Source organism: Pongo pygmaeus, chromosome 1 (genome assembly GCF_028885625.2).
Source record: "Pongo pygmaeus isolate AG05252 chromosome 1, NHGRI_mPonPyg2-v2.0_pri, whole genome shotgun sequence".
Classification (NCBI taxonomy): domain Eukaryota; kingdom Metazoa; phylum Chordata; class Mammalia; order Primates; family Hominidae; genus Pongo; species Pongo pygmaeus.
In genome coordinates, this window is record NC_072373.2 from 117,101,204 (window position 1) to 117,126,275 (window position 25,072).

General features: G+C 41.2%; 2 protein-coding genes across 18 annotated transcripts in view; one reads left to right on the plus strand and one right to left on the minus strand.

Moving 5' to 3' along the window:
* The window catches only part of CAPZA1 (capping actin protein of muscle Z-line subunit alpha 1), a 50,173-nt gene extending 47,328 nt beyond the window's left edge, over positions 1-2,845 (minus strand). Inside the window, exon 1 of the mRNA XM_054466101.2 lies at positions 2,712-2,845. Within this exon, the coding sequence (XP_054322076.1) occupies positions 2,712-2,750 (39 nt within the window). The 5' untranslated portion in view covers positions 2,751-2,845. The remainder of the gene's footprint in view (positions 1-2,711) is intronic.
* The window catches only part of ST7L (suppression of tumorigenicity 7 like), a 95,470-nt gene continuing 72,113 nt past the window's right edge, over positions 1,716-25,072 (plus strand). For 4 of the 17 annotated variants that reach the window (XR_008495936.2, XM_054466046.2, XM_054466054.2 and 1 more), the window contains exons 1-5: positions 3,465-3,681; positions 5,709-5,791; positions 11,590-11,752; positions 21,676-21,730; positions 24,344-24,459. Coding sequence is in view for 16 of the 17 variants with exons in the window: in XM_054466046.2 (XP_054322021.1) it covers positions 3,477-3,681; positions 5,709-5,791; positions 11,590-11,752; positions 21,676-21,730; positions 24,344-24,459 (622 nt within the window). In the remaining variant the exon portion in view is untranslated. The other 13 variants (XM_063652002.1, XM_063652034.1, XM_063652033.1 and 10 more) reach the window with 10 other exon arrangements.

Below are 25,072 nucleotides of genomic sequence, written 5' to 3' on the forward strand. Positions count from 1 at the left end.
CTTTTTTCCAGCCCCCCAAAATTCTCTTTGCTTTTATGTTTTACAAATGTTTAATGAAATAAAGGAAACAACAATGAAAAGAACCCAAAAAAGTAATTCATCTCATTTTTCAGGGTTCCTAATTATAGTATCTTGGTCTTGCTAAGCATGTAACTAAAGAGCTCAAGTTCATTCTCAGAAACTGTGAACTCAAAGCTACAACTAAAACATTTATTTCTAAAAGTTATTACACTTTCAACTTCCTGTTTTATTTAGACAGCTCATCATGACCATTTCAGGTAACAAAACCCAACTTCCTCTTTATAGTGATTAAAAAAACTTCAGCAGTTATGAGAATAGATGATTTTACTAGTTTTTACATAAATATTTATAAGGAAATTAAGAGTCCATTCATTATCACCAAATTTTCTAAAGGTTCACTGCCTTTAGAAAATGTAACAAAGATAAAAAGCAATATTAAAATATATTTGGCAACAAAAAACGTATGCTAGAAGAGGAAACTGGTCACAGATCTGCTATTTAAAAAAACCAAGACTGGCTGGGCTCGGCGGCTCACGCCTGTTATCCCGGCATTTTGGGAGGCCAAGGCGGGCAGATCACGAGGTCAGGAGTTCGAGACCAGCCTGGCCAACATAGTGAAACCCCGTCTCTACTAAAAATACAAAAAATTAGCCAGGCGTGGTGGCGGGCGCCTGTAATCCTAGCTACTCGAGAGGCTGAGGCGGGAGAATCGCTTGAACCAGAGAGGCAGAGGTTGCAGCGAGCGGAGATCGCACCACTGCACACCACCCCGAGTGACAGAGCGAGACTCCGTCTCAAAAAAAAAAAAAAAAAAAAAAACCACAACCCAAGACATTAATGTTATTAATTAAAACACTGCCAGTATCTAAAGGCATCTTAATTGGCATTTTAAAATATATATTTTACCAAGTTTAATTAAAGGCATTCTAACCTGGTATCAAAGACAAAAATCCAACAACACTGGTCAATGTGTATCAGGTAGGCACAATAAACTTAAAAGTTTATTATTTAAATTATTTGTGAAATTTTGGCCGGGCGCGGTGGCTTACGCCTGTAATCCCAGCACTTTAAGTGGCGGAGACGAATGGATCGTTTGAGCCCAAGAGTTTGAGACCGGCCTGGGCAACAAGACGAAACTCAGTCTCTACAAGAAATACAAAAATTAGCTGGACTTGGTGGCGGGTGCCTGTAATCCCAGCTACTCGGGAAGCTGAGGCAGGAGAATCATTTGAACCGGGGAGGCGGAATTTGCAGTGAGCCGAGCGAGACTCCGTCTCAAAAAAAAAAATTGTTTAGTTGTATTGTAACAGGATTTTTGCTTAATTTTATTTGAATAGTAACTATTTGCCTTAGAACAATTTATTATAGATCGATTTCCAGCATAGGCTTATATATAAATGTCTTTGTTTTTGTCCTAAATCTTAAACATGTATGAAAATCAGTTTCCAAATAAGAGAAAATCTAACGCTGTTGTCAATGGCTTGTTAAACATTTCAAAATGGCATGCCATATCTACATATATCATGTTATTCCGTACAGAGGACTTATGGATCATAACAGTCCCCTCCCCATCCCAACTTATTAAAAAAAACACCCAGGTAGATTTACAGAGCACTCAAGGGGACACATTTTCTAATAGCCACAGTAGGAGACAAATGTCATAATTCTTGTCCAATAAGTTGCCTTGTGAGGTCATTCTAAGTTCTACGTGCTCTAAAACCATGTACTTACTGAAAACCTGACAAACTGTTATGAAACTGTGCAACTGTCAGAAGAAAAGTTATTCCACCTTAGAATGTGCTCTTGTATTTAAGACACTTTTCAAGAAATAAGTATACAAACTGCACACTGACAAATTCAACTAATCAAAGACTCCACAGTGGAGCATCAAAGAAGGCAGGATGCTTTGTTCAGTCTTGAACGTGTTAACATGAGGTTTATTATGTTACAGAAAACCTTTCTGGAGGTTAAGAAAATCCATCAGCTATTCTAGATTTGTTAAGAAGAAACAAAATTTTCAAAAATTATCGTTAAAAGGATGTGTCTATAGGGAAAGACTGGTGTTCAAATTCTGAAGCAAATGCCCTGAGGCTCACAGATTTATTATAGCGAATCAGACAGGCGACAGTACATGAGAAAAGTAGTGCATGTGTAGTGAGGTGGACAACATTTGGGACCTCTCCTTGTCGAAGAGCCGTGACAGCAAAATCACTTCCTGAGGAAGGAGGAGCAAAAGGGAAGTTAAGAGGCCATCCTGACCAGGAAGTGACTCGCCCTAAACTAATCCCAATTATATCTACAAATGGGGGGATGGGGTGAGCCCCAACTGCTAAAGGCGGTAAAATAACTGCTTTTTGATATGTCGCAACATAACCACCACCCTCTCGCAAAATTACAGAAAAAAGTCCACAGTCACGATCCAATAAAGGAAACGTCTGTTCCCTTGCAGGGAGGCCCCTGGGCTGTGCCCCAGGCCTGAGAGGAAAGGAGAGTCGAGGAACGAGGAACTGGGGCCACCGTGAGGCAGAGTAAAGCCCCGTAAGAAGGCAGCGTCCCGACTGCGGAGAGCGTATGTCAGCATGGACCAAGAAGCTTCTTTTTCCTGTGGACACTGCCAGGCTCCCAACGCAGCCGCGCCGGGCCCCAGTCCCCTGTCGGGGGAGGAGGTGAGAGAGAGGCGGACCCCTTACCTTCTCCTCATCCGACACACGATCATCGAAGTCGGCCATCTTGGGCTGTTCTGGCCCAGCCCGGCTGCGGGCGCGAGGCAGGCCGGGAAGAAAGCCGAGTGATGGAATCACCGCGGCGGCCGTCGGAAGGACCCGCCCGGAAATGCCGACCAAGAGGGCGCCATGTCAGTTATGCGCGCGAGTGACGTCTCCTAACGCCAGCGCCCGCGCCCCAGGAAGTAGGGTTTGCCTTCGGTGATTTGAAGTCTAATATCTTTCCCAATGAGTTACACTCATTTCCCATCCATCTAATGGGCGCTGGCAGCGTGTTTCGATTATTCTTGGCTCCCGGCCTCCATCCGACCAAGTAGCTGTTGCTACTCCTACAAGTTTTTCTGGTGCCCGTTATCTCCACGACAGCCGAATCCAAAGCTCTAAGAGCTGCTCGGCCGCTGGAATGATCGGTGGCTTTTCCAACCCCGGGGGGCGGGGGTGTGAAAGGTGACCCTCATTTCGTTTGGAAGCGGTAACACTTCACTTCGGGGTCACATCTCGGTCCAGTTGCTCCAGAACAGGCGCTGCTGTCCGCCCCATCCCTGCCCCACGAAAGAATAGGTAGCCCCAATCTTGAGACACACTCCTCCACCTTCGAAATCTTCTCGGTCCCGGTTCCCCAGGACTCAGCCTTCACAGAGGCCAACTTCAGGTCCGCCACTATCCCAGGATTCCCGACTCCCGGTTTCCTGTCCTCCCCTCCCAGCTCCTGGCGCCTGCGATAGCGGCAAGATGGCGGACCGTGGCGGCTTGAGTGAAGCCGCGGCTACTGGAGCGTCTCCTGCATCTGTCCCTGGCCTAAACCCGACGCTAGGCTGGAGGGAGCGACTGCGGGCCGGGCTGGCGGGGACTGGGGCCTCGTTGTGGTTCGTGGCGGGGCTGGGGCTGCTTTACGCTCTGAGGATCCCTTTGAGGCTGTGTGAGAATTTGGCAGCGGGTGAGAGGACCAGACCTCCTGGGGCAGGGCGGGGGCCAGGAGAGATGTCGGGGGCAAGAGCCAAAGGGCAAGAGATTCTCGGTAGTCCTAGAGGGCCTCTGAGGAGTCGATGATGAGCGATCAAGTGGGTTCTTTTTCTTTGGGGCTGCAACCTTGCAGTTGATTGTCAAGCCTGCTGCCGTTACCGGCTCCTCCCTAGAACTCTTAAGGTCCGTCCTCTCTCTTATGTCCTCGTTTTTCCGTGGAAAAGCCACTTGACAAGCTATAAGCTTCAGGTATTAGGACAGAAGAGTGTCTCAGAGTAGGATACGTAATTTATATTGGCTCCCCCACCTCTGGTAGGATCCCTTAAAAGTCACTACTTTGAGTCTCCCGCTGCCCAGCTGAGAGAACTCATATCCAGGCAACAAAGATGAGCACATCTGTAATTTAAAGATTTCAGAGAAAGAAAATGGCATGATTTTAATTGACGATTCTCTTGTTTTAAAATAGTTCTGTTAAGAATTCGTTTTCGTGATAGTTTTGTCTGTTCTTTTAGGCTTATCTTGAGTAATAAAATAGTACAGGAAGTGAGAGAGCGCCACAAACAACAGTGGGTTTGCTAGTTCTTTCGACGTCTGTAGAACACTTGCTATGTAGTCTGTGCTGAAAATACGAACACATGTAAGAAGTGATGATCCTGATGGATTCTCATATACTGTACTATTCTTTAGTTGTAGACAGGATGAAGTGATGAGGGCCCAGGTCCCCTTACCATGTGATTATATTTCACTCAAGATCTGAGCAGCAACCTCAGAACAAGATATAAGTATTTCCGTTACATGAGTCAGTACAGTGGTTGATTTTTCTGTAGCAAAAGGCATCAAATGTCCCCTTTCCTGTTCAGAGATGACATGAAAGACTGAGGTAATGTTCGGAAATATTTTGGCTTTTTTGGAGGATAGGTATCAAGTTCAAATATAACTAGCACACTAAAATAACCTAAACTGAAGAGCTAATTTGGCATCTCTGTAACAGGTGAATGAAGTGCTTAACGGTGGTTTCTATGCACAGTGTTACTGATTGACTTGTCATTTATTTTTCTACATGTTAACCATATACAACATTTAGATGAGAATAGTTGATTACTATAGATTTTTCTTTTCTACTTTTCTTTTTCTTTGTGTGTGTGTGTGTGTGTGTGTGAGAGAGAGAGAGAGAGAGAGAGAGAGAGACAGAGACAGAGTCTCCCTCTCATCCAGGCTGAAGTACAGTGGCAAGATCACTGCAGCCTTGAACTCTTTTGCTCAAGCGATCCTCTGGCCTCAGCCTCCCAAGTAGCTGGGACTACAGGCGTGCACCACCACGACCGGCTGAGTTTTAAATTTTGCATAGAGACTGGGTCTATTTTATTTGCCCAGGCTGGTCTTGAACTTCTGGCTACCAGCGATCCTCCTGCCTTGGCCTCCCAAAACTCTGAGATTATGGGAGTCAGACATCCTACCTGGCCAGATTTTTATTTCTTTCTAAAACCCACAGTACTTATGAGATAATTATTTGAAGTGAAAAATCTGCTCCAGGATTTCAGTAAGTCAGGGAGATTTCTGTTTGTTGCTTTTCTCTTTGAGCCATTTTGCCTCTCTAGCTGATATACCAAATACATATGCTGTTTCCTTCCCTCTAATTTGAGACAGTGGTTTTGTATCCTACCAAAATAATTATGGAGTAGTTTTGAACCTCCATTATAAGAGCATATTTGTTTATCTTCTTATTCTTACAGACTTGCAAAAGTTCTTATCTAAATTATGACTTACAAGTGCTTTAGTTTTATTCTCAAAAACAAGCTGAATTACCTCATTTTGATTTGTTGCAAATAGTTATAAGCCATTATGTATAATATATATACAAATTAAAACTTTTTCAAGTGAATTTCACACTAGATATTAATACTACTTAAGTCCCACCACTCATAAAGATACTTGCATATTTGTAACCTAAGTACTTTAAATTTGCATTTTTTTAAACTTTGATTCTTGTTCTTTTGACAGCGACTGTATTTTTAAATTCATTGACACCCAAATTCTATGTGGCACTTACAGGGACATCTTCACTGATATCAGGACTAATATTTGTAAGTAGTTTCCATTTCCTTCCTTCATGTTTTGGTATTTATCTAAAGATTTTTTTTTTCTTTTTTGAGACGGAGTCTTGTTCTGTCACCTAGGCTGGAGTGCAGTGGCATAATCTTGGCTCACTGCATCCTCCGCCTCCCAGGTTCAAGCAATTCTTCTGTCTCAGCTTCCCGAGTAGCTGGGATTACAGGTGCCGGCCACCATGCCTGGATAATTTTTGTATTTTTAGAGATGGCGTTTCACCATATTGGTCAGGCTGGTCTCCAACTCCTGACCTCAGGTGATCCGCCTGCCTTGGCCTCCCAAAGCGCTGGGATTACAGGTGTGAGGCACCGCCCTGGCCTGAAGATCCTTTATATGGTTATAATAATTATAAATTATTATTACCTATGGATCAGCATTTCCAAAATGTATTCAGCATTTGAAAAGAGTTACCTATTCAAACAAGTTTGGGGAACACTGCATCTCCCAATCTACTTTTAGAGATTGACAGTATTTATTTACATATTAAAGGCTTATTGTAAACTGTAGTCAGGGAGGGCTTGGGGTGTGTTGGAAATTAAATGCCTGCAGAGCCCAAGTTGGTAACAAAAATGAGTGAAATGGATAGAGTTTAATAATTAAATTCTTATTTCTTTGAGGACTGGGTAGCCTGGACAGTGCATGCCCCTTCTAAAAGAGGCTAAAACTAATTGTTGCAATATAGACTTGGAACTAGTATTACCAGGTTTTTCAATTTTTCAAATGATTTAAAGAGAACCCAGATAGGCCGGACGTGGTGGCTCACACCTATAATCCCAGCACTTTGGGAGCCTGAAGCAGGCGGATCACTTGAGGCCAGGAGTTCAAGAACAACCTGGCCAACATGGTGAAACTCCCTCTACTAAAATACAAAAAATAACTGGGTATGGTGGTATGTGCCTGTAGTCCCAGCTACTCAGAAGGCTGAGGCATAAGAATCTCTTGAACTCGGGATATGGAGGTTGCAGTGAACCAAGATCTTGCCACTGCACTCCAGCCTGGGCAACAGAGAGAAACCCTGTCTCAAAAATGAATGAATAAATAAATAGAACCTGGATATACAATTTTTATATAAAATTTGCCCATTAAAAAAAACGAGATGGAGTCTCACTGCATTGCCCAGGCCAGAGTGCAGTCGCTATTCACAGGCACCACTATAGCACACTGTGGCCTTAACTCCTGGGCTCAAGCCATCCTCCCGTCTCAGCCTCCCTAGTAGCTGGGATTACAGGCATGTGCCACCATGTCTGACTACAGTATTTTAATATTGGCAACATTGGGAAGACTAAAATTTATGTGTCATGAATTCAACTTATAGTTTTTTCAAGCCCCAGTTTCCTCATCTGTTAACTGAGGTTAATAGCATGAACTTTATAGGATTATGAAGACTAAATCAGATAATGTTGTAAGTTTATAACATGGTAGCTGGTTCAGAATGTACACTTAATGAATTTTGGCTATTATTCTGAGAATTCTGACAATTAAGAAACCTGTTTGGCCTGATACAGTGGTTCATACCTGTAATCCTAGCACTTTGGGAGACCGAGGTGGGCTGATAGAGTTCGAGACCAGCCTGGGAAACATGGAAAAACCCTGTCTCTTCAAAAAAATACAAAAATTAGGCTTGTGTGGCATGCACCTATAGTCCCAGCTTCTGGAGAGGCCAAGGTGGGAGGATCACTTGAACCCTGGAGGGAGAGGTTACAGTGAGCCAAGATGGTGCCACTGCACTTTAACCTGGGTGACAGAGCAAGACTCTGTTTCAAAAAACAAAAACAAAAACAACAAAACTGTTTAACTTTAATTCAACTTTTCCTTGAAGAAGATATTTTTAATTTAAAAAAATTAAAATATTTTTTATAATTCACGTTAACATCCCTAGGATGTCATGTTTACTAGTGTACACTTTGGAACAATACTGCTGCAGATAAAAATCTTAAGAAGTTTTATGCCATGCATAGACAATACATTTTTCTCTTCCCTTTAAATTTTTATTTATTTTTTGTAGGGACAGATTCTCACTGTGTTGTTCAGGGTGGTCTCAGACACATGGGCATAAACGATCCACTCTCCTTGGCCTCCCAAAGTGCTAAGGTTCCAGGCGTGAACCACCATGCCCAGCCTGTTCTTTTTTTTATCTCTAGGTGGTGCTCTCCAGCTGTAGTAGAAATAGCATTTGTATTGAATCTATTTTTTTAAATAGGGACTAAATACAGACCATTTTGTTAAAGTGAAATGCCAAACAAGAATGAGATTTTTCTCTTGGCTCAAAAAATAGAAGCTATTGAGGAATTCAGGATTAAAACTGCATGTTAATATAAGCCTCATAATTTAACATAAGCGTATTTTAGCATATTTAGTCCATAGCATACAAAAGTCTAAGTAAAGACAGTAAACTATCTTTAAGCCAGGCACGGTGGCTTACACCTGTAATCCCAACAACACTTTGGGAGGATGGAGTGGGAGAATCACTTAATGCCAGAGGTTTGAGACCAGCCTGGGCAACAACAAGACCCTGTCTCTATTTAATATGGTTTTTGTTTGTTTGTTTGTTTTAAAGAAACTATCAATATTAAACAGCTGATGTAGTGGAAAAAGCTCTGGTTTGGGAGCCAGAAGATAAAATTTTGAATCTTAACTCTGCCACTTACTAGCTGATAATTTTGGGCAAGTTACATAAACTGTCTAAGGTATAATTTCCTCATTTATAAGAGGGAGATAACTTATATATATGATGTCTAAAACCTTGTAAAAAACTTTTTGTGGCCAGGTGTGGTGTCTCGTGTCTGTACTACCAACACTGTGGGAGGCTGAGGCAGGAGGATTGCTTGTGGCCAGGAGTTCAAGAGCAGCCTGGACAAATGAACAAGATCTGGTCTCTGTATAAAATTTAAAAATTAGCGCATTGCGGTGGTGCATTCTGTAGTCCCAGCTACTTCAGAGACTGAGGTGGGAGGATTGCTTGAGCCCAGGAATTCGTGGCTGTAGTGAGCTGTGATCATGCTACTGCACTCCAGCCTGGGCACCAGAGTGGACCTTGTCTCAACAACAAAACAACAACAACAAAAACCCAACAAAACCTTTTGTTATTCTTTATAAAGCCATGTTTTAAATATATACAAATTAGGAAATTCAAGTAACATTTTAAAGGTTAAACTGTATTATTACCCTTGCAATGTTGATGGGTTTTCATTAGCAAAGGTTGTTGTGTTTATAATTTCTTTTACCACCTGGATTTAACAAACCTATATATACATATAATCACATATACATGTATAAAGAGATATATTTATGAATCAGTCTAGTGTAGTGGTTGGAAGCTCCGAAGTCAGGCAAACCTGAATAAGAATCCCAGCTCTGCCAGTTACTAGTGAACTGTTATTTAAATTTGGAATGTGTGTCCTCATCTCTAAAATCAGTTGTTATAAAAATTAAATGACATAATGCATGTCAAGGACTTGGCATAATGCGTGGCTCATAGAAAGCTTTCGATAAGTATTTGCAGTTATTATTATCATTGTTCATTTGTGTTAAAAAGTTGACTTAAAAGTTGAAAAAAGCCACTGACTTCATATTCATTCATTAGAAAACCCACCTGCACTTTGTATGGTGAAGGGAAGTGTGTTGTTGTTGCCCTTCATGGTATTTATCTTTTCTTTTTTTTTTTTTTGGAAACAGGGTTTTACTCTGTCACCCAGGCTGGAGTGCAGTGGTACAATCACAGCTCACTGCAGCCTTGACCTGCTGAGCTCAGGCGATCCTCCCACCTCAGCCTCCCAAGTAGCTGGGACTACAGGCACACACCCTCACACCTGGCTCATTTTTTTAATGTTTTGTAGAAATGGGGTCTCACTATGTTGTCCAGGTTAGTCTCAAATTCCCAGCCTCAAGTGATCCTCCCACCTCAGCCTCCCAAAGTGTTGGGATTATAGGCGTGAGCCACCGTGCCTGGCCCTATACAATTTTCTTAGCCAAGATTTATTCAATATAAACCTTTTCTGTCACATGAACAATTTCTGCTTGTGTAAAGAAGTTTTATCTCACTTTTTAGTAAAATATATGGTAGAAGTCAAACCATGGCCTCATTTGGTGGTAATTCTTGCTAACTTAGTAAGAGTGAGCAGTAAGAGATACCATTTTGGATTGAGCATAAAACATTAGTGACATGATAGAAAAAATGGTGCACCATGATTTTCTCACACTTTCCTATAAACGTTGTGGCATGTAGTCAGTGGCCACAACATGACTATACTTTTGGCACCTATGTAGCATATTTGTTCTGTTATTTACTGAAGCAAAAAAATAACATTCCTACAGATTTGAAAACGCTGATTTTTTTGTGATGTGTTCTATTCGTGGTCATAGTAAAATAGTTTTCAAAAATATTACAATCTGGCCGGTCGTGGTAGCTTACGCCCACAATCCTAGCACTTTGTGAGGCCAAGAAGGGCAGAGTGCTTAAGCCCAGGAGTTTGAGACCAACCTGGGCAACATGGCAAAACCTTGTCCCTACAAAAAATATAAAAATTAGCTGGGCATGGTGGCACATGCCTGTAGTCCTAGCTACACGGGAGGCTGAGGTGGGATGATCACCTGAGCCCAGGGAGGTCAAGGTTTCAGTGAGCTGTGATCATGCCACTGTACTCCAGCCTGGTGACAGAGTGGGATCCTATCTCAAAAAATTTTAAAAAAAGGAAATAAAAAGATTAAAATCTCTTAGTTGTGGATATGCTTTGTTTATTCTTTAAAGTAATACATGTATCCACTACATTTGGCAGAAGACTAGTCTGTCAGGTGACTTTTTTTTTTTTTTTTTTTGAGACAGGGTCTCACTCTATTGCCCAGGCTGGAGTGCAGTGGTGGAATCTCAGCTCACTGCAGCCTTGACCTCCTTGGGCTCAAGAGATCCTCCCACTTCAACTTCCTGAGTAGCTGGAACTGCAGGCGTGCACCACCTCACCCAGCTAATATTTTATTTTTATATTTTTCTGTAGAGATGAGGTCTCATTATTTTGTCCAGGCTGGTCTAGAATTCTTGGGCTCAAGCGATTCTTCTTGAGGATCCCTCTTTTGGGACTTCTGGGCCTCCCAAAGTGCTGGAATTACAGACGTGAACCACTGTGTCTGGCCTGGTTTCTCTTTTTATAACAGTGATAAACCATGGAAACAGAAAGAAATTAATATCTTGATTTTTAAATGGTTCAATATGGGAATCAACCTGACTCTTAACCTTTATTAATAATTTTGCCAAATACCAGAGTAGTACTTTTTGCTTCAGAAAGCACTTTCTTATAATTCTTGTTAACCACATTTAGCTGAGGCTCTGAGATGTTAAGAGATTAAGTGACTTGCCCACAGCACACAGCTAATAAATGACTGATTTGGGAGTTAAACATGGGCATGCTGATCCTAGTCTAGTCTGTTCATCCACTATGCTTATTATTTGAAAACTTTATGCTGCAGATAGAATAAAATGACAATGTAACTTAACAGAGTTAAATTACTTATAGATGAAAATGCTTCTTACTGTTTTTTAATGCTTTATTACATATGCCTAGTTTTGCTTAAGCTTGTCTAAATTTTATGACAAAACTATAAAAAAGGTATTTCACTTTTAGGTGACGTGTTGGTGAATCTTGTGTTTGTATGTTTTTTTTCTTTTTGAGAGTACATTTAAAATGCTGAATTGAACAGGACATCTTGAGAGAATGTTTTAATTTGAGCTCATGTATCTGCTGATCAATTCTAAGTGGAGGATATTTTCTGTTTGTCATAGATATTTGAATGGTGGTACTTCCATAAGCATGGCACATCTTTTATTGAGCAAGTATCTGTAAGCCATTTGCAACCACTGATGGGAGGAACAGAGAGCAGCATTTCAGAACCAGGTTCTCCTTCGAGGAACAGAGAAAGTGAAACCAGCAGACAGAATTTGTCAGGTGACTGCTTTTCTAATGTGTTTTCAGAGCTGTGTATTTAAGATTGAGTTTGGCTCTGGGAGATAGAAAACTCAAAACAGCAGAGTGCTGTAGTGTGCATGTTTGTGTTTCCCCCAAAATTCTAATCACCAATGTGATGTTATGAGGTAGGTTCTTTGGGAGGTGATCAGGTCATGAGGGCACTGCCCTCAGGGATGTGATTAATGCCCTTATGAGAGACCCCAGAGAGCTGCTTGCCACTTCTACCATGGGAGGACACCAGAAGAAGGCGCCATCTATGAACCAGAAAGCAGACCCTCACCAGACACCAAATCTGTTGGTACCTTGGTCATAGACTTCCCAGCCTCTAGAACTGTTAAAAATAAATTTATACTGTTTATAATCTACCCAGTTTGTGATATTTTGTTATAGCAGTCCAAATGGACCAAGACACAGAAATTTGTCTTTCCTGTTAATATAGTTAGTCCATGGCTAGTATGGAAAACAATAATCATCAGATACCCAGACCCCTTCTATTTTGTTAGCCTGCCATCTCCAAATGTAGTTTTTACTTTGTAGTATAAGACTGTTGCTCTTGCTTCAGCCATCATATCCACATTCCAATCAGTAGGAAGGAAAGAAATCCAGGGTAAGGTCACTCCTTCCCTCTACTCCACCCCACAGAAGCCAAGGACTATTCTCAGAAATGTTACATACTATTTCACCTTACTTCCTACTGGTCAGGTCTGTTTCCTATGGCCATTACTAGCTATAAGGAAGGCTAGAAATTTTCATCATTTTCTCAGTGTATATATATATATGCCCAGGAAATCAGGGAATCTTATGACTAATAAAGGAGAGAACAGAAACAGCCATCTCTGCCAAGAGAGAAAAGTAGGAAAAAAAATTTTTTTTCAGTATACTTAAAAAGGCATCAAAGTCTCAGCTCTTCAAGGATGGATATTCCATTGTCATACTTTTATTGTAGACTGTTCCTCTATTTGTATCGAGTAATAGCGAATTTATTTATTTATTTATTTAGAGACAGAATCTTGTCTGTTGCCAGGCTGGAGTGCAGTGGTGCGATCTCAGCTCACCACAACCTCTGCTTCCCAGGTTCAAGTGATTCTCCTGCCTCAGCCTCCCGAGTAGCTGGGACCACAGGCATGCATCACCACGCCTGGCTAATATTTTGTATTTTTAGTAGAGATGGGGTTTCGCCATATTGGCCAGGATGGTCTCAATCTCTTGACCTCATGATCTGCCCACCTTGGCCTCCTAAAGTGCTGGGATTACAGGCATGAGTCACCATACCCAGCATTTTTTTTTTTTTTTTTTTTTTTTTTTGAGACGAAGTCTCTGTAGCCCAGGCTAGAATGCAGTGGCGTGATCTCAGCTCACTGCAACCTCCGCCACCTGGGTTCAAGTGATTCTCCTTCCTCAGCCTCCCAAGTAGCTGAAATTACAGGCATGTACCACTGCACCCAGCTAATTTTTGTATTTTTAGTAGAGATGGGGTTTCACCATGTTGGCCAGGCTGGTCTTGAACTCCCAACCTCAGGTGATCTGTCTGCCTTGGCTTCCCAAAGTGCTAGGATTACAGGCATGAGCCACCGAGCCTGGCCAGCTAGAAAGTGAATATTTTTAATGATATATAATTAGGAAAGGAAAATTTACAAAACCAAATACAATTATTATTATTATTATTTTAATAGAGATGAGGTCTCACTATGTTACCCAGGCTGGTCTCGAACTCCTGGGCTCAAGTGATCCTCCCACCTCAGCCTCCCAGATGTTGGGATTACAGGTGTGAGCCACCGCGCCTGGCCAAAATGAATATTTTGGATTATTGTTCCTTTCACTGGGATAGGTAATAACTATATAGTAATAATACAAATAAGTTAATTCCATAATATTCCAAATGTCTCATTTGTTCAATAGCTTAACCACTAGAGTTATGATAGGTTAGTAGAAAAATACTGCCTGAGTGCAACTGGTGGCACTTTTTAGATTTGGTCAAAGTCCCTGAGGAAGCACCATTTAAGTGGAGTCCTGAAGCCTGACTAGGAATAGTGGGGTGGGGTTAGCAGCCATTCAAGAGTACAAGAAGGAATAATGGTCATTTCCTTTCCTCTTCTTTCTTTTTCATAAAATAATTACAGAACCCCTAAGAGTAAGGCATATTAAGATGAATGCGATACAGATCTGTCCTCATGAAGCTCAGCATTCAATATATAAATAATTATAACAATAGCACATGATGTGATTTTATTTTCCATTGTAAGACTGAGTATGCCATTAATAATGAGAGTGAAGATAACCTTAAGAACATTTCATCTTGGTAGAGGATACAGATATAAATAAATTGACAGTAAAAGAGTATGGTTAACTGCTTTTATAGAGTATCTTATATATGATACTCTATAAAGATACATGGTGTCTTATATAAGATACTATGGTGACAGAAAAGAAAGAGTGGTCAGTTATTCTTGGAGGGAGGGCTGCAAAATATTTCACAGAGGAAATACTTGATTGGATCTCAAAGTGAGTTAAGAGCTGGGCACAGTGGCCCAAACCTATAATTCCAGTGCTTTAGGAGGCTGAGGTAAGGGGATCACTTGAGACAAGGAGTTTGAGACCAGCCTGGGCAACATAGCAAGACCCCCATCTCTACAAAAAATAAAAAAATCAGTTGGACACAGTAATACGCACCTGTAGTTCCAGCTACTTGGGAGGCTGAGGCAGGAGGATCACTTGAGCCCAGGAGTTTGAGGCTGCAGTGAGCTATGACTGTGCCACTGTACTCCAGCCTGGGTGACAGAGCAAGACCCTCTCTCCAAGGGGGAAAAAAAATTTTTTTAAGTGAATTAAAACATCCTTTTGTTCAATTTTTTCCTCCCTGGATAACTTCATCTTATTCAATAATATTAGCTACCACAGACATATATGCTGGGGGGAACCAATTTTAAATTTTTACCCCCAGGTTCTCTTTTAAACTCTAGACCTACATTTCTAACTCTTTGCTAGAATTTTCCACCTTTAATGGCCCTAACCACCCTGAACTCCATCCAAAATTAAACTAATTGTCTTCTTCCATAGTTCTTCCTCTATAATTCTAAAATCTTTTAATGGCATCCAATTCCCATTTTAGAAATCTTCGGGTTTTTTTAGTTTATATCATTTATATTTCCCGTTTTCTCCAATCAACCCCAAATTGTATTCCCCCTTAAAAATTATCTTGATTCCATTCTGCCTTCTTTTTTATTTTTCTTAGATGGAGTTTCACTCTTGTTGCCCAGGCTGGAGTGCAATGGCACGATCTTGGCTCACTGCAACCTCCACCTCGCAGGTTCGAGCGATTCTCCTGCTCCAGCCTCCCGAGTAGCTGGGATTACAGGCACCTGCCACCATGTCAGAGTAATTTTTGTATTTTTAGTAGAGATGGGTTTTCGCCATGTTGGCCAGACTGGTCTCAAACCCCTGACCTCAGATGATTCATCCACCTCGGCCTCCCAAAGTGCTAGGATTACAGGCATGAGCCACCAGGCCCGGCCCGTTCTGTCTTCTTTTCTTTCAACATCCATAGCACCATATCTAGGCCCTTAAACATCTCTTCCCTGGGCTATTGCTATAGTATCCTAAGTGGTTTCCCTTCCTCTTACACTTCCTCTTCTAGTACATACTCTCTCCTTACTAGATAAAAAGAAAAAGTGGTTCTCAAACTTTTTAGACTAAGAAATCCTTTACATTCTTAAAAAATTATCCAGGACCTCAAAGAGCCTTTGTTTAAATGTGGATTATATCCATCAATATTTATCATATTAGAAATTGAAGCAGGAAATTTAAAAATATTTTTGATGGCAGTAAATCCATTACATGTTAACATGTTGTAGACTGAAATGTGTCCCGCAAAATTCACATGTTGAAACTCTAACCTCTAATGTAACTGTATTAGGAGCTAGGATTTTTAGGAGATAATCAAGGTTAAATGAGGGGATCCTAATCTGATAGTATTGATGGCTTTGTAAGAAGAGGAAGAGAGGGATTGCTGTCTCTCTGCCATGCAAAGACACAGTGAGAAGACTGCTCTCTGAAGGCCAGTAGGAGAGCCCTCACCAGAGCCCAACCATTCTAGTACCTTGATCTTGGACTTCCAACCTTCAGATTGTGAGAAAATAAATTTCTGTTGTTAAGCCACTCAGCATATGATACTTTGTTATGGCAACCTGAGCTGACTAACTCAGATTTTGTTACGAAGAAGTGGGGTGCCACTGTAACAAACACCTAAATATGTGGAAGCAGCTTTGGAGCTGAGTAATGAGTTGAGGCTGGAAGAGTTTTGAGGTACAAACTTGAAATATGGATAAGGACAGTTTGGTGAGGTCTCAAGTGGAAATGAGAAACGTGGTTGGGAACTGGAGGAAAGGTGGTCCTTGTATAAAGTGGAAAAGAACTGGCTGAACTGTATTCTAGCATTTTGGGGAGAGTAGAACTTGAAAGCAATGACTTTGGATATTTAGCTGAGGAGATTTCTAAGCAAAGTGGCACAACTTGGTTTCTTCTGACTGCTTATAGTGAAATGTGAAAGGAAAGAGATGAATAGAAGAAGCACTTGTTAAGCAAAAAGGAACCACAACTTGAAGATTTGGAAATTCTCAGCCTATCCATTTTATAAAATACATGAGAAAACTTGTTCTGAAGACAAGAGTAGGGATGTGGTTGAACAACTATATCACGTGTGCACTTCATGGACTTAGTCATCTTAGTTGAAGCCAGGAACAGAGTTGAGTTTATACGAGCAAACACACTACCAGTTTGAACTAAAAGGGACAGGGAAGGTGGGACAGAATGAAGGAAGGCTGTTAGACTTTTTGGATTCTACAGAACCAAACCATAGAGCTGTTCAATTGTGTACATGTACTGACTTCAAAGAAAAGGAAGAATGACCAAACCCAGGACTGCCACTCCCAATACAGGCCCAGAGGGCAAGGCTGTTTCCTCCTTGGTTTCAAAGGGTGAGGCTGCCTTTCCAGTTTCTGGGGCCAGGCCACCCTCACAGAGAACTGCATGGGTGGGGCTGTACCACAGAGCTATGGGGGTGACACTGCCACCCCAGTAGGCCTGGAGGGCAGAGTATCAAGCCAAAAAGAATTCTCAAGCTTTTTCTCTTTTTTTGTTTTTTGAGACGGAGTCTTGCTCTGTTGCCCAGGCTGGAGTGCAGTGGCACGATCTTGACTCACTGAAACCTCTGCCTCCTGGGTTCAAGTGATTCTCCTGCCTCAGCCTCCCGAGTAGCTGGGATTACAGGCGTGCACCACCACCCCTGGCTAACTTTGTATTTTTAGTAGAGACGGGTTTTCTCCATGTTGGTCAGGCTGGTCTGGAACTCCTAACCTCAGGTGATCTGCCTGTCTTGGCCTCCCAAAGTGCTGGGATTACAGGCATGAGCCACCACACCTGGCCTCTTTTTTGTTGTTGTTGTTGAGACGGAGTCTCACTCTGTCGCCCGGGCTGGAGTGCAGGAGCGCAATCTCGGCTCACTGCAACCTCTGCTGCCTGGGTTCAGGTGATTCTCCTGCCTCAGCCTCCCAAGTAGCTGGGATTATGGGCACCTGCCACTGCACGCAGCTAATTTTTTTGTAGTTTTGAGTAGAGATGGGGTTTTACCATCTTGGCCAGGCTGGTCTTGAACTTATCATGTCTTGATCCACCCGCCTTGGTCTCCCAAAGTGCTGGGATTATAGATGTGAGCTACCGCGCCCGGCCTTTTTTTTTTTTTGGAGCCGGAGTTTCACTCTTGCTGCCCAGGCTGGAATGCAATGGCATGATCTCTGCTCACTGCAACCTCCGCCTCCTGGGTTCAAGTGATTCTCCTGCCTCAGCCTCCCGAGTAGCTGGGATTACAGTCATGCACCACCACACCCAGCTATTTTTTTTGTATTTTAGTAGAGATAGGGTTTCACCATGTTGGCCAGGCTGATCTTGAACACCTGACCTCAGGTGATCCACCCACCTTGGCCTCCCAAAGTGCTAGGATTACAGGCATGAGCCACCACGCCCAGCCCTTTTTTTTTTTTTTTTTTTTAAGAGAGACAAGGCCTCACTATGTTGCCCAGGCTGGGGTCTTGAACTACTGGGCTCAAGTGATCCTCCTGCCTCAGCCTCCTGAGTAGCTGGGATTACAGGCATGTGCCACTGTGCCTGGCATTCAAGCTTTAAGATGTAATGGAATTTGCCTTGCTAGGTTTTGGACTTGGTAACCATTACCCCTTCTTTCCTTTTGATTTTTTTCATTTGAGAATGGGGATGTCTATCCTATGTCTGCCGACCATCATACAGTATATTGGGAGCACATAACTTGTCTGGTTCCATAGGTTCACTTCTGGAGAGGAATTGAGTCTAAGAATGAATTTACCTTGAGCCTTCCCTATGTCTGATTCAGATAATATTTAGATGAAACTTTGGCCTTTAGATTTTAGAATTGATGCTGGAATGAGTTAAGACTTTTGGGGGAGAATTGATGTATTTTTATTTATTTATTTTGTCTTGAAGTCTCACTCTGTTGCCTAGGCTAAAGTACAGTGGCACCATTTCGGCTCACTGTAACCTCCGCCTTCCAAGTTCAAGCAATTCTTGTGCCTCAGCCTCCCTGGTAGCTGGGATTACAAGCATGCGCCACCATACCTAGCTAATTTTTTGTATTTTTAGTAGAGACAGCATTTGACTGTGTTGACTAGGCTGGTCTCAAACTCATGACCTCAAGTGATCGGCACTTTGGCCTCCCATAGTGCTGGGATTACAGGCGTGAGCCACTGTGCCCAGCCGAATTAATGTATTGTATGTGAAAGAAAGACATGAATTTTGGGGGGCCAGGGCCAGAATGCTGGAGACTGGATTGTGTTCCCCAAAATTCATATTTGAACCCCTAATTCCCCATATGACTATTGAAAATAGGGCTTCAGGTGGTAATTAAGATAAAATATGAGTGGAAACCTGATCTGATAAGACAGGAAGGCCTTATAATAATGAGATACCAGAGCTCTCTCTTCCTTGTGAGAACACAGCAAGAACTCAGTTTCACCAGAACTCAGCCGTGCTGGTACCCTGCAGGTACCTCGATCTCAGACTTCTAGCCTCCAGAATTGTGAGAAAATAAATTTCTGTTAAGCCACACAGTCAATGGTATTTTGTTATGGCAGCCTGAGCTAATACACACATTGTGAAAAACGTATTTCCCACAACAAGAAAAAATTCAGTTAATAGAAGATAGCTTATTCTCCATTGTCTATTGTGAAATGGTGTTTGATTGAAGTGTATGAAGAAAACCTGGCTTCACACAGATGTGTAATTGGAAAGGGGAGGAGTATTTTAATAATCTTCTCAGAAAATTGTGGATACCTTTTTTTGATACTACACTAAAACTTTCTATGAGTACTTTTCTGAAAGTTTAGTTGCAGTATAAAATCTGAACTTTGCATGCTCTGTTATGTGAAAATCTATTGGTATATCTTAACATTTTGAATGGATCTTTTACCTATGCATAATTTTATATCATACATTGGTTGTTTGGAAAATACTTGTTCACTGAGTTATGCATATCATATCCATATCATGATCCATTTTATTGCATAATATGAAAAAACTCATTTGTTAATATCACCACCATTCTCACAGAAAAGTCTTTATTGTGAAATATGCCAGGCTCACAGTAGCAGACATACATTTTTAAAAATTTCAGTATGTACTTGAAAGCTCAAATTTCATCACTGGCAGCAAATACTTTCATTTTCTTCCTTGCTCTTGACAGACTCAGTTCATTTTTAAGAAAATATCTGCCAGGGGCCGGGCGCAGTGGCTCACGCCTGTAATCCCAGCAGTTTGGGAGGCCGAGACGGGCGGATCACGAGGTCAGCAGATTGAGACCATCCTGGCTAAGACGGCGAAACCCCGTCTCTACTAAAACTACAAAAAAATTAGCCGGGCGTGGTGGTGGGCGGGCCTGTAGTCCCAGCTACTCGGGAGGCTGAGGCAGGAGAATGGCGTGAACCTGGGAGGCGGAGCTTGCAGTGAGCCGAGGTCGTGCCACTGCACTCCAGCCTGGGCAAAAATATCTGCCAGGTACCCATCTAAATAACCGTAAGTTTGTGTGTGGCTCTTTCAAGTAAAAGTGGTGTTTCATTACAAAAGGGGCCAGTTCTCACAAACAATTGCTTTACTAGAGACATCCATCATACCTGCTATAATGTTTAAAAGAAATTTGCCTTATTTTTACTGTAAGGATGTGGAAGTGAAGAATCCAATGACTTCTAGTACAGTTTGGTGTCATTGTCTTGACTCATGCTAATGTACTAGCAGTTTTACCTATCATTGACTTTTCATCACCCGTTCAATTTGGCAGGACAAGTAAGACAAGTGAGGCAGGTGCCTGACGTACAAAATTTAAGGACACCCTTACTCTCAGGGTCATGCAACTGAGTTCAAGTAAACATTTAAAAAGGCAAATAATGTCTTAGAATTTATTTTGAAGAATTGTTACTTTGCAGTTCCATGAATCATACTTTGAGAACTGCTGATCTAATCAAAGATCTGATATTTGCTATTTTTCTGCTTATAAACCTTTGATGACCAAGGATAATATCTAAACTCTTTACTGTAGTACATACGGTCCTTCATCAATTTCTTCCAGTCTATTTTCTTTTCTTTTTGAGATGGAGTTTCGCTCTTGTCGCCCAGGCTGGAATGCAATGGTGCGATCTCCGTCCACTGCAACCTCTGCCTCCCAGGTTTAAGCAATTCTTCTGTCTCAATCTCAGCCTCCTGAGTACCTGGGATTATAGGCACACACCACCATGCCCAGCTAATTTTGTATTTTTAGTAGAGATGGAGTTTTATTATGTTGGCTAGGCTGGTCTTGAACTACTGACCTCAGGTGATCTGCCCACCTTGGCCTCCCAAAGTGCTGGGATTACAGACGTGAGCCACCTTGCCCGGCCTCTTCCAGTCTATTTTCTAACCCCATTTACAGTTCTCCCTCACACTCCTTACCATGTACTCTAGCCTAACCATGCTGTATGGTTTTATGACACTTCCTCTGCTTCAGATGTTCTTCATTTTGCAAACTTACTCTCATTTTTTACAGTGATTCAACGTCAGTTCAAATGTCACCCCCTTTCTAAAGCCTTCCCTGATTTCCCCAGAACAAATTTAATCACTTCTTTTTTTTCCTCTTAGAACAAAACGTGTCTGGCCGGGCGCAGTGGCTCACACCTGTAATCCCAGCACTTTGGGAGGCCAAGGCGGGTGGATCATGAGGTCAGGAGATTGAGACCATCTTGACTAACATGGTGAAACCCTGTCTCTACTAAAAATACAAAAAATTAGCCAGGTGTGGTAGCAGGTGCCTGTCGTCTCAGCTACTCGGGAGGCTGAGGCAGGAGAATGGCGTGAACCCGGGAGGTGGAGCTTGCAGTGAGCCGAGATTGCACCACTGTACTCCAGCCTGGATGACAGAGTGAGACTCTGTCTCAAAAAAAAAAAAAGAAAAAAACATGTCTGTTATTACAGAGTTCAGGCCATTTACCTGACTATTCTCATACTATATTTAATTCAGTTAAGCAAGTCAGTTCCAGATGCTGTGCTTGGTTCTAGGAATAGAAAAATGAGTGAAGTTTTAAAACTTCATATTTTAAAGGGGAAACAAAACCAAGCAGATAATCACATTGTAATATGGTAAGTGCTATAACTGAATTATGAACCAAATGCTATGGAGACAGAAATAAGGAAATGACTAGATTTAATTCTGTTTTTTGAAAGCATGCTTTATTCATCTTTGTACCGTCTGTGGCTAGCACTATGCTTAGCCTACGGTGGGTAGACAATAGATATTGGTTAAATGAAGATTTTAAAGTGTTTCTTTTTCCCCCTTTTTCTCCCTTGTTTTTCAGAATGTAAGGTATGGAGAAACCCTCTAAATCTTTTCAGAGGAGCAGAATATAGGAGGTATTACATTTTTCTTTCAGTATAAGTAGGGCATTGGTTTTAGAGTAAAGGTATTTACAAAATCATTTGTCTTTATAAATATATAAGTAGGGCATTGGTTTTAGAGTAAAGGTATTTACAAAATCATTTGTCTTTATAAATATATCACAGCTCTTCTAGTAGGAGATACTGGTCTATAATAAAGTAAAATGATTAGTCCACAGTTTATTTGGCAGCATCTTCACTGTGTTTACTTTTTTTTTTAATTAAAATTTTTTAGAGATAGAGCCTTGCTCTGTCACTCAGGCTGGAGTGCAGTAGCACGATCATAGCTGCAGCTTCGAGCTCCTGGGCTCAAGCACTTCTCCTGCCTCAGCCTCCCAAGTAGCTGGGACTACAGGCACATGCCACCACATCCAGCTAATTTTTTTTTTTTAAGTGAAAGCCAGTTTATTAAGAAAGTAAAGGAATAAAAGAATCGCTACGCCATAGGCAGAGACCACATCCAGCTAATTTTTTAAAATTTTTGGTAGAGGCTGGGTGCGGTGGCTCACACCTGTAATCCCAGCACTTTGGGAGGCCAAGGTGGGCGGATCACTTGAGGTCAGGAGTTCAAGACCAGCCTGGCCAACATGGTGAAACCCCGTCTCTAGTAAAACAAAAATTAGCTGGGCGTGGAGGAAGACACCTGTAATCCCAGCTACTTGGGAGGCTGAGGCAGGAGAATCACTTGAACCCAGGAGGCAACGGTTGCAGTGAGCTGAGATGACGCCATTGCACTCCAGCCCAGGCGACAAGAGCAAAACTCTATCTCAAAAAAAAAAATTTTTGGTAGAGAGGGGTCTTGCTATGTTGGCAAGGTTGGTCCCAAACTTCTGGGCCCAAGTAATACTCCTGCCTTGGCCTTCCAAATCACTGGAATTACAGGCATGAGCCACCACACATAGTCTGTGTTTAATTTGATAATCATAAGAAACATTGCATCAAACCATATGTTTGTGATACATATAAGTATATATTAGGCCCCTGGTTTATAACACATATAAGTATTTGTGATACGTATAAGTATACATTGTATACATTTAAGTATGTATTAGGCCCCTGGTTTATAAAAAGCCTTTTTCAAAGAATTTGTGACATTAAGAAAAAATTACCAGTGTCAGCATATTCCTGTGCATGAGTGCGAAATTTCAAAATTTGAGGATGCATTAGAAAATATCACTCTGAATGTAAATTGTGCAACAGTAGAGGGACTATATTTTTATATTGACTTCATATTGCTGCTTCCTATTTTCACTACTGTGTCCATTTCTCTTCTGGTTTTTAACTCTAAATGAGAAAACATCTTTTGAAACTTATGAGCAAAGATACTTTAGTTTTATTTTGAGGAGTGCTGTGTTTTACCTAGAAGTAGAACGGGGCATGTTATTTAACTTATTGAATAAGAAACATTATGTTTGTACCATGTACAGGCACTGTGCAAAATGATGGAGATACAAAAATGACTAAGCAATAACTCCTGTGCTTAAAGACGTGATAGTGTAAGATAGTGACATCCTGTGAAGTGAAAGCTAGGCTTTTATGAAAGGTGCCATTAGCCTGTGTTAAGGGTTACCTGTAAGAAACAGGTCCTTGAATCTCTTACTGTGTTTAATCAAAGTTTGAGACTATTTGTTGTATTATACAGTATCCATTTCCTGAAGATCTTAAAAAGAAGTGTGTGTGTGTGTGTGTGTGTGTGTGTATACACATACATCCACATATATATATATATTTTTGTTTGTTTGTTTGTTTGTTTTTGAGGCTGAGTCTCTGTCACCCAGGCTGGAGTGCAGTGGTATGATCTTGGTTCACTACAATCTCCTCCTCCTGGGTTCAAGTGATCCTCTTGCCTCAGCCTCCCAAAGTGCCAAGGATTAAGGCATGCGTGAGCCACTGTGCCTGGCCTAGGATAAATTTATTAGTATCAGGAATCCTTATGCTTCTTTTGAATGATTATTTTCTCTTAATGTAAAAGTATAACTTTTGGGTATACATTTCATGTGTTAGCTCCATTCCAGGCTTCATTTTGTGTCTCAATTCCCAATCCTTAATTTTTGTTTTACTGAGTCTTTTTTTTTTTTTTTTTCAGTTAAAAAATAGAGATAAGATCTCACTATATTGCTCAAGCTGGTCTTGAGCTCTTGGGCTCAAGTGATCCTTCAGCTTCAGCCTCCCCAGTAGCTGGGATTACAGGTGCAAGCCACTGCACCTGGCTGAATTTTTTTTTTTTTTCTGGTAAAGACAGGGCTCACTGGCTCACTATGTTGCCCAGGCTGGTCTCAAACTCCAGGTCTCAAGTGATTCACCAGCCTCAGCCTCCCAAAGCGCTGAGATTACAGGCATGAGCCATGGCACCCGGCCCAATTCAATTTTCAAAAGCAGTTGTTTATTGAATATTATTTTTCTATTTGGTCTTTGATGTTTTATTATCATACTCTGAGTAGTTTGTGAGGTTATCTTTTGTTTTACTGATTGTAAGATTTTAAAACATCCAAATGTGTAGCAGTATATTTTTGAATTTAAGTAGTGTCTGTTATAGCAGATAGATGCTCTCTCATGTTCAATTTAAATTGTTTTTGTGTTTTGGTAAAGATACACTTGGGTGACTGGTAAAGAGCCACTTACATACTATGACATGAACCTGTCAGCTCAGGACCATCAGACCTTTTTCACCTGTGACACAGATTTTTTACGTCCTTCAGACACAGGTATGTATCATATCTGTTCATAGTATAAACAGTGATCATGAAGACTATCTTAAAAGTTCTTTAGAGTTATTTATTATAATATACAGAGTTATTTAGTTATTTGGCTTGGAGTTGTTTATATTATTGATAAGAAACTCAGATTAAATTATGACTATAAGTCAGATTAAATTATGACTATAAATTATGACTATTAAATTATGATACACTGCTGTTCCTTATAAAGAATTTAAAATATTTCATATTTCTTTTACTACTTCAAAAACCTTTCAGATCAAATACGGCAACTACTTTTCCAGAAAACAGTGTACCCCATTTCTGTCTGGGAAATGAACACCTGCAATTATACATAAAATAAAAGAACAGGTCAATGTATAAACATTGGAGAATGGCATGTACAGAAAACTGGAGTATATTTTGTTTTAGTCGTGAGTTAGAGATACATATAAAGTGGCAGAAGATCATAGAAATTTCTGTGTTTAGTTTTCTCTAAGTGCTTATCTATAGAAGAGAGTATTGAGACTCTTAATTGTATGGCTTAAAGACAGGGCTGATTGATTGATTGATTTCACTCTGTTGTCCAGGCTGGAGTGCAGTGGTGCAATCATAGCTCCAA